Below are 10,164 nucleotides of genomic sequence, written 5' to 3'. Positions count from 1 at the left end.
AGCCGTGCAGCGCCACCTGTCTCCCTTTCAAAACAAACCTTCAGAGAGAACCTGAACATCGCACCTCGTGAGACTGCCAATCAGCAGCAGCAGCAGGTATTCCTTTCATCTGGCACGTCTGCTCGCATGCCGCAAACTAAAGAAAAGAAAAGTTGTGCTGCCAGATTCTCTCGCTGGGTGGAAGTAAAGGTAATTGAAGCGCAACTAGAGCAGTTACTAGTGAGTAGTATTCAGATCCTCGCTTTAAAGTATAAACACACATCGTACAATACATGATCTCCTGTGGTGTGATGTATATCCGAATGTTGCAACATGTGGGCTGTTAAATGATCGGATCGCCCAAAACTGAGTGTTGCTTAGTAAATGCGGCGGCCCCTCACAGTGTGAAGCTGTAGAGCGCTGTCGGCCTCCACCCACACGTTCCTCAGCTGGTAACAACATATCGGTCAATGAACGAGACCCAAACCGCATTCCTTTGAACGTTAATAGCTGTAAACAAAGGCTCTGCTGGCTGAGATCTGAACGCACGCCTCTGACCTCTGACCCGGTCTGCTCGACGCACCAGCTTGTCTTCCGTTCGTGTGACGGCCAAGGTTAGCCCGTCGCCCCAAAGAAAAGAAATGTCCCTTTAGACCGGCGTTATCAGAGGCTTCTGTGAAACCGATTGAAGGACACGTCCAAGTGCAAACACAATCTCTTGTGCGTAATGTTCGCTCGAGGGAATGGGCATTGGGCACCGTCTCAGACTTATAACATCCGTGAAAATGAAATGGCGTCCAACAACTGAACAATTACACAAGGACCCTGGATGAGGAGCACAGAAGTAAGTTTGGCAAAATGCACTTTAAGTTTTAAAGTGAAAGTACTGAAGATGCAGCAGAATAACGCCTGTCAGAGTTACATGATTAAAGATTGTTATCAATAAATAAGTAAGCAGTGCATTCGTTATTGAGTTTGCATACTTTGTACACAGTTGGGCAATTCAATCTTTTAACAATGAATCTTTTTTTCACCCACACGTATAGCTTAATAAGTGACTTTAGCTTTCACATCAGTTCATTTCCTTTAAAAGGTATTGCAGTAGAGGGGAAAGGAGCATCTAATGAAAGCAATCCTTGAGTATATGTGACACCCCCGTTGAGGACACGCGCCCCTTCCTGCCAGCAGTAATCTACAGTATGAGGCCTTCTGTTCCATGCAGCCTCGCCAATGTGTTGACTCAATTTCCTGCTGCAGAGTCCCTCCACCCCCCCACACACACACCCCCTCCCCTCATGCTGAGTAAGACTTCCACCGACCACCAGACTGGTTCTCGGCTCAGGGTTGCTCCGCCTTGACCGGGGCCAAATGAGTGTGACATTTAAATCCTGAGGGGCTCAAGCCTCGTCCAACGATCTGACCACCGAGGCGGGGAACAAACCCGGCTCAGCCCCCCCCCCCCCCCCCCCGCCGCTCACAGCCAATTAAGAGCAGATAAGCAGAGCGAGGAGGGAGGTTTAGCCCTCCATTGCAGTGCAGAAAGTGGCATTGCTCTCAGGAGTCGGAGGAGCTCTTTCTCCTGGTGAAATAGAGACTGCAGCTGGGGGGAAGAGATTAGCTGGAAGCCACAGAAAGACACAGAAATGGAAAGAAAGGGAGAAGAGAGATGAGGAGAGAGAGTGTGTGTGTGGGGGGGGGGGGGAGGGGGGAGAGGGAGGCACGATGAAGTTCCATAATGAACAGATTTTGTGTTCTCTCGGGGGTTAAAGGATTCCAGATAAATCACATGTTTCAGGGCAGGCAGTACGTTTCTGTTGGACCCTGTTAATCAGCCCCTCGTCTCTCTCTGACATCCGTCTTCTTATTGAGCCTGCTCAGCATTGCCTTGTTCCTCTATCCGTCTCATGATACAGCATCCTTCCAAGGCTCACACCGACGCCTTTACTCAAAGTCAGGGTCATCAATTCTCTCGTTGAACTCATCTTAATGCTCAACCTTTTTTGACCCATTTACTTCAATGGTCATTTGTTTCTGTTCTGTTTCTCCTCTTTTTTCTTTCGCTCCCATTTCAGCGGCTCTCTCAGTCTCTTTTCTGAGTCATTATTTTTAGGGATCCCATCACTTCATCCCACCCACACTGTAGCTCTGAGATCAGGCTGCAGTCCTACGTTTAGGTGTACTATTAGATTCCTCCAGCTCTTTTTCTCCCTTCATTCAGTAGAATTTAACACCAAGCAGGGCAACTTGCCCACCAGACATTATAACTGCACAATGGCCGTAGACTGTATGTAAGAAGTGGACGTAATCATCGTGACGCCACCAGTTGGTTTGTGGAAGGCCGTTGTGAAGCCTCAAGTTCACTGTCGCCATCTTGGAATACGGCTGTTGCCATGTTGGGTTTTTTTGCAACCAATGAACGGAAGTTACCATATCTGAAATGTGGAGGAGTGACGTCGTGGCAGCAACCTGTCAATCACAGTAAGCCCCGCCCTAAAGCATCCCCTGCTTTATGGTCTGTGTGACTCTAAATGGACCATAATGTACTAAATGAACATCATGCTGTATTGAAGAAGACTTGGAACTAGAGATTGAGACATAAACTCATGTTTACAATGTTTACTGAGGGAATAAATCAAGAGAGAAGTAGAGTCATCTTCCCATAGACTTCTATACAATCGGATTGGGAAACATCTGCCAGCTGCAGTGTAGAACCTGTCAGCCACTCAACCAAAACAATGAGGGAACAGAGGCTAAAAAGACGCGTAAAGCCCCATTGAAGTGTTCCCTGTAATTCCCAAGAAGTGAATCCAACAAGGAAGTGCCAAAAACTGCAGTTCTATAAATGGCCACTCATGACTCTTATGACTCCACTTATAAGCTCCACCAGCGAGTCAGCCTCAATGGACCCTCATGTTAAAACAGCAGAAATAAACATTTACAGGCTGGTACGAATAAACGGCTTTGGTCCAGCTAATACAACAACTGTTTGGGGGGGGGGTCTTTATGTATCTTCCCCCGATATATGATATTAGGGCTTAAAGTGAGGCATAATTGAGGGCGTGGCCACTTCCCTCAGCTCCACCAACGATCCGCCCTTTTATCCTGCTTTTAGATTCAGGCTGTGTCGTCACACTTCACGCAGTCGATGGCAATTCTCTTTTCACTGAAAGCAACGACCCCGAAACCAAACTGACACATAAACCACAGATTTGTCTTTCTCCATTGGTGAAAGCCGTTCAATGGGCATCGCCGCTTCCCTCCCCAGGGACTGCACAGTGAGGCAGAAGGCTGGGCAGCGGCGGCGAGAGGTGGAGGTTCTTAGCAAACTGTCAAAGAGCCCCAGCAGCCGCCCAGCACCGCTGTGATGGAGGCTGCCTGAGGGGACAGCCTCACAGCTCAGTCTGTCTGCAGAGAGCTGGGCAATAATTGGAGTGCAGGTGCAGGCGTGTTGTGTCCGGTTCTCTTTGAATCACGGTCCTTCAAACTGTTCAGGGTTTGTCTCCAAGAAAGTGTTTTGTCATGGCAACAGCTATTAGACTGCCGTGTGTGTCCTTCGGTTGATGCAAGTCGCTGGTTTATTTTAGGTCTGTCGTCTCTTTTATGTGAGTTTTTCATGTATCTGTGTGCTGTGTTGCTTTCAAAGCGCTATTCCCGAGGGACTCGCATTACCAGGAGCCCTCGTGTAATGTAGAGAGGAAGAGCTCACAGACGTCCTCTGCAATTATTAGTTTACGAGAGGTCTCCAGGTCATACAAGTCCCGTGTGAATAGAATAGGGCTTTAGTTAGTGACCACACTGAGGTCCATTCAAAATGTGCTTCCAAGAAAACTGCAGCTTATTAGTGAGTGAGAACATATTCTCAACCAAAAATAAAAAATGGCCTCAAATTGAAGTTTCATTTCAAGCAGTTTGAAAAGTCAAGAACGTGTGCTGATATTCTCTGGTAGTTATGAGCATCGGATTGTGTGTGTGTGTGTGTGTGTGTGTGTGTGTGTGTGTGTGTGTGCGTGTGTGTGTGTGTGTGTGTGTGTGTGTGTGTGCAGCACGTCGACCCGGGGTGCAGGAGGAGATTATCCATAACTTGGACTACTGTGATGTCCTGGTGTTGGGGGAGGAGCTGAGGCCGGAGCAGGAGTCCCTCCAACTGCAGCGCAGCGCTCTGCTGGGAAAACACCTGGACGCCACTAACTCCACCTCTGGCATGTCCATATATGGTAAGTTGATATGGTGACCCCAACAACTCGCCCTGTGACACTTCCACAGATTCACAACTTCCCTCTGATCTCTCTGTACAAGTGACTCCTGCTGCCTCTCCCCACAGGCGTGGACTCCATGTCCAACTATGAACAGGTGATCCGACAGGTGCGTTACTATAGTTGGCGGCCCGGACAACTAACGGACAGAAGGTTCCGCCTCACCTGCTCGGAGCTCAATGGACGCTACACCAGCAATGAATTCAACCTGGAGGTCAGTGGCAACTTCAGCTGGACTGATTAATAACTTCCATCTCTCTCGAGCGTTCACTGATTCACAAACTTCAGAAATGCGAGGCTTAACTGCTGATCTTTATTTATTATGTGGGGTTGTTTTGGCCTTTTTTTGGCAGGGACGTTTAAAGAGACAGCAGCTACAAACGAGCATTTTAAACAGAGGGTTAACACAGGTACATTCAGAGAGACAGTATGAGAAGAATAATTACATTAAAGCATGAAAACATGTTCTATAGAAACCCAAAGTACAAGTATGAACCTGAAAATGAGCATATTATGTCCCCTTTATTATGTCCCCTTTAATATTTCTACTTGAGGCCTGGGCCAACATCAGTTGGGTTAATGCAGTTGTCTTGAGTGCTTTCAGTGGAGTCCGTTTATGGGTGGAAATTAAAATGTCAGATCCAAGTCACCCACTCATGCATTAAGATACCTGCAGGAGTGGCTGTGAAGAAATGCCCCGAGGGCCGACGAGCAGCTCTGACATCACAGAGGACGTTGCACATATTCGCAAAAAAATAAAACAACTGACAAACGACAGTGACAGTCAGCAATATAACAGCAAGTTGTCACTACAGAGACAATGGACCAACTGGACCAAATAGTTTGAAAGTAGCTGCGCTGACTCGGCTCAGGGGTCACTTTGAGAGCACATTTAAAAAGCAGCATTACTTTCACCCTTAGTGGCAAAAAAAACATCTTTTCAAAAACAGCAGCTGGAATACGACAAGTTCTACAGGTTACTAAGGAAATATGGAGACAAACAAATGAATTCAACTCAAATGGAATTAATGGCAAAAACTTTTTCTTGTACTAATCAGATTTTTTACTTCCAACCATCCTCATGTTCAGTTAAAAGCAGCTAGACATTGCATGGTTCAACATATGAAAGAAGGCACAATGCAGGACTCAACACTTCCTTCAGAGACCTTGAACTACAGCGAATCCGGCTTCTTTGGCAGGCAGACATATTCACACACACACACACACACACACACACACAATGTTCTTACATGATGATGTGCCAAAATCAGCTCGATGTGTCAGCCAACCGCTGTTTGTTTCCTTCCCTGATTCTGAACGTAGTTTGACTCGTTCATTTTTTCTGTTTCACTGGTTCAAACCTTGGAGGCTGTCGATGAATCTAGTTTACATTTCATTTCCTGTATTGAGCTGACCCTGTCCCCCCCGCCGAAAGGCATGAATTCACTGCGTTGCGTTCACATTTCTCCTCGCCTCGCACGCAAATCTTTACTTTTCCTCTCGTCCACGATAAACCATCTGGATGAACCAAGGCACATTTAGGCACACAGGTGGGAGGCAGTGGGACCGAGTGGACAGGCATGTAGAAATGTCCACTGGGATTACTTTTATCTGAAACCATCCCTTCTGCTTCATCTGTTCCCAACCAGGTGAGCGCTCTTCACAGTGCGGACGCAAGGGAGCATGTCAATCACATGGTAGCCCCGCCTCAGTACATGCAGGTGATCCACCACCCGTCCATGATCCAAGACCTGTACCCCAGCCACGGCTCAGGTGAGGACACAAAGGGATGAGATTCATTCTGTCTCTTCTTTATGTGGCGTATTAATATCCCATCCTGTCGGGTCACATCACACAACGTTACACTGAGACAGCAGCCGAGCCACGATGGGGTACGGTAGCCATTTTTAACAAGAGCAGCGGCGCTCAAATGCCACTCAGCAAGTTTCCACAGTGGCACAGGCTCATGGTGGATTGAGTGAGTGATATTTTAATTCAAAACAATCCAGAACTTTGGTCAAACCATGAGGTATTACATGTTGTTTTTTTTGTGATTGCGTTCGCTGTTGTGAAGCTTCTATTGACGACCAAGACACGTCTGCTTTGAACGGAACACGTTTACTTCTCAGAAACTGCAGTTTTACAACTGTTACAGTCAACAGAGCGCACTCTTGCACCCGACATATCGGGTTTTTATACTATCATTGTTGTCATCAATAACACACGTACCATGCTTCTTCTCGCTCCTTCACAGTAAAAGCACTTCCTGTGTCATGCTCTTCACAATAAAAGTAAACATGCAACTCAAACAATTTACAACATTCACATTTGTTCCAAAGTTGTTTCATTGTGTCAAAACTCTGGACACAAGCCACATAAAACATCTCTTTTTTCAAAAACGACAGAGACAAATGAATGAGAAACGTTTAGCATTGTAAGGGACGGTGGATGTTTTGGGGTCCTGCAGCCTCAACTCATCCACAAGCACTGCCTCTCACTCCTCCTCGCGCTCTCACCGCCTCCACGTTTGCAAAGTCCTGAGGTCTGTTCCCGAGCCTCAGACTGACAGTGTGTGTGTGTGTGTGTGTGTGTGTGTGTGTGTGTGAGCGTTGCCAATTTAAGGTGTGTTCATCATCTTGAATAGAAGTGTTTTGCGAACGATTGCAAGATATTTCTATCTCATAAGTGTCTGTCTGATGTCAGAAACAAGTGTGTATTGTTTGCAAGTGTGTTGCAGAATTACAAACCTGTTTGTACTTTGGGTGCCTTTATTGAAGGCACGGATACAAAAGTGAAGCTTTTGATGCTTTGTGTCCGAGCATACACTTTTATTGTGTGAGCAAGCGCTCAAGAACCGTGATGGGACACCGTTAGCTGTGATGTCAATGTGTGTTACCTGAAGGTTCAAGAGACATGACAGCGCTACCTGTGTTGACATAAATGAAATATAAATGAAATATAAATGCGACAAAATGTAGATGACTTGAACACTGACGGGAACCTTGGACACCTTCACAGACGGAAGGAGGAGAAGTGCTGAGATTCAGACCCAGCAGCTGGGTCTACTTAGAGTCCTGGAGAGTTCAGTGGCCAATGCTGTTAACAGCCCAGAGAGTTGGATGTGTGTGTGTGTGTGTGTGTGTGTGTGTGTGTGGGAGAAAAGGAGGTCAGAGGAGCGGAGGGTGATGGAAGGTTTGCAAGTAAACGTAATGGCAAAAACTACAAATAAGAAAGAAGACTTGTAGTTTCAGCCATGGCATGTGAGCAGCGCATGTGAGTGTTTCAGATGATATCATGCTATATGTAGAGTACAAAGTCAAAGGAAAACGTCAGGGTGTGTGTGTGTATGTGTGTGTACTCACATGTGCAAACACTCCAAGTTACTCTAAAAGGGGCTGCATGAAGCTTCGCTGAGAGGAAGATCAAAGGCCGCGTATTTAGTGTGAAAATCGACTGAATGCAATGATCATCTGAAGAGTCCTCTGTGAGTCTCACTCTCGTTAAACACACACACACACACACACAGTGAAACGTCTGAGTTGTGTAGCTTACACACAGCTGTCGGTTCACTTCCTCCTGCTTGTTTAGCTCTTATTTGTCTTTGGCCTTGGGCACAGATTCAACAGAAAGATGAAACGTGAGGCAAGTCATGGTGCTTCAGAGAGTTCACTGAGCCAAGCTCAAAGCAGATGTGCTGGTAGAACTACAGAGCAAGGATCAGGAGCAAACAGCAGGAGAGCGTTTTACTTCTTCTCTTCAGCTGATGACTTAACAGCTCATTTAGTCAAAAATCATTTTTGGATTCACATAAACATTACAAACATTTTAGGCAAAACGCAGCTGCGGTCATGAAGCAAAGTATTGATAGAAGTGAGGTTTTAAATGATGCAATGCATTCACACAGCGCCTTTATCCGAAGTGCAATTTGACAATTTGCCCCCCATACCCCCCCCCCCCCCACACACACACACACACACACACACACACATCTCACATCAGTGAGAAGTTTCAGCAGAGAAACAGACAGAATTGGAGAGCTACTGTGAAACTAAGGCCTGGTTATGAGAGGAAGGTGAAAGGATTTGTGTTCCAAACAAGAGAGGGATGCAAAAAAGACAAATAAAGGAAACGTAAAATTATAATAAAACACAATTTATTAAAAAAAAAAAAAAGATTTCCGGTCGTCTGCTCCTTACGAGCCTAAAATCCCACGCTGTCCTTGTTCCTTGTTCAACTACAGGCTGCCCGGCTCCGTCTGCCTCCATAAACAGCCAATGATGACACACACACACACACACATGTTCCACATGTGTGTGTGTGTGTGTGTCATTCATGGCGGTGTCACAGCCTTTCCCAAGGACACCTCGACATGTGGACAGGAGGCCCGGTGGATCATGTGATCAGTGGATGACCCCGCCATGTCAAAGTGCTGACCTGATGACTGTGCTACATGAACAGTCAGAGGGAAGTTATTCCAAACTGTCTGCAGTGGACTGAACAACATCCCATGGCAGTGAATCAATAGCTGTTGAGATATTTCAGTCTGGAGCAAAGTGATGGACAGTCAAGCACACTGACGCAGCCATGCCTGGCGCTACGCCGCTAGCATGGCTAAAGCAGGAGGCATCGATCAGTGGAGGCATAGAAATAGAGTGCAAACGGGTCAATGTTGCCTAAAGAGAAGGCATTACAGTATGAGAAAATCAATACGCTGACACAACAATTAAAGATCACAAGCATCGTCTTAGGTGAAGTTTAAAAAGACCTCTCGTACGACAACATGAGAAAGAACAGAAAATACAACATCAGATGAGAACGTGATTCATCGATGGCCCGGCTGGTACGCGTGTGGAGTTCAGTCTGCATGACTGCATCGTTTTTTCCTGCCCCTTCTTCCGAACACCGGTCCACGCCATCTTGTTCTCTTGTCTTGTTCTCAGCCATGCCGAGTGCCGGCACCGTGGTAATCGTGATGTGTATCGCCGCTCTGGTGACGGTCGTGGTGCTGGGCATCTACCGCATCCACCTGACCCACCAGCAGGAGGTCAGGCTGGCAGAGACAGCGAAAGAGGCAGACGAGACCTGGGACGACTCCGCTCTGACGATCACTGTCAACCCGATGGAGGTAAGGGGGGGGGGGGGGGGAGTGTGGGGAATTAGGGGCTATGAAACATGTTTTAGTGACTGTAATACGTACAACAACAACATGATCTGCTTTCACACTACAAAGAAAAAGATTTCTCGTTTTTACTCCAAATTTCTGATGATTTCGTTTCTGAAACTCTCTGAATAGAACCTGAAGGAGCCTCAGGCTGCAGAGGAGGAGGCCAGCGAGGAGGAGGAGGAGGAGGAGGAGGAAGATGAGGAGGACGACGACGAGGAGGATGACATCACCAGCGCTGAGTCAGACGACAGTGAAGACGAAGCGGACGTCCAGCTACCCAGGATGCAACGCCCGAGCAAGAAGGGACAGAACTGGGACAAAACAACGATATCTTATTGAGACACACATCCACAGTCACTCACACTCGCACACAACCTGCAACACGTCCATCCTGAAACCTCAAATCAGACGGTCGAAACAAAAAGACGATGTGATGCCGATGCTCTAAAGATGAGGTAATATCGCCCCCTACTGGAAGACGCCACTGCAACACAACGCAATGATTTAACCTTAGCCTTATAAAACCTCCTGTTTTATACAGCTGATAAAAGATAAGTAACGTGACACTAAAACTGCTCGTCGATCACATGACTTGCATTCGTCTTAAAGGGACAGCTCGCCAAATTGAGGGCGTCCCCTAAGAGCCGTTTTTCCTCAAAGCATCTCTCTCCCATTACAGTCAACACCACAGCTCCGATCTGGAGTGAAGTAAAGTTCTCTGAATCTCATTCTGTCGATTAAACCCTGCACCGTACATTCAGTTTAATG

At 46.8% G+C, this 10,164-nt stretch overlaps 1 protein-coding gene across 1 annotated transcript in view; it reads left to right on the top strand.

Annotated features, from left to right (window-relative positions):
- LOC306779314 (calsyntenin-2-like) overlaps nt 1–10,164 on the top strand; it is a gene marked incomplete at its 5' end in the record, with an annotated part of 199,082 nt that extends 188,918 nt beyond the window's left edge. The window contains 5 exons of the mRNA XM_079271176.1: nt 4,023–4,193; nt 4,301–4,446; nt 5,882–6,005; nt 9,173–9,357; nt 9,526–10,164. Coding sequence (XP_079127302.1) covers nt 4,023–4,193; nt 4,301–4,446; nt 5,882–6,005; nt 9,173–9,357; nt 9,526–9,735 — 836 coding nt within the window. The 3' untranslated portion in view covers nt 9,736–10,164. The remainder of the gene's footprint in view (nt 1–4,022; nt 4,194–4,300; nt 4,447–5,881; nt 6,006–9,172; nt 9,358–9,525) is intronic.

This window comes from Melanostigma gelatinosum (genome assembly GCF_949748355.1).
Source record: "Melanostigma gelatinosum genome assembly, chromosome: 7".
NCBI lineage: Eukaryota > Metazoa > Chordata > Actinopteri > Perciformes > Zoarcidae > Melanostigma > Melanostigma gelatinosum.
Note: the sequence above shows the minus strand (reverse complement) of the source record. Positions and strands in the feature narration are given on the sequence as shown.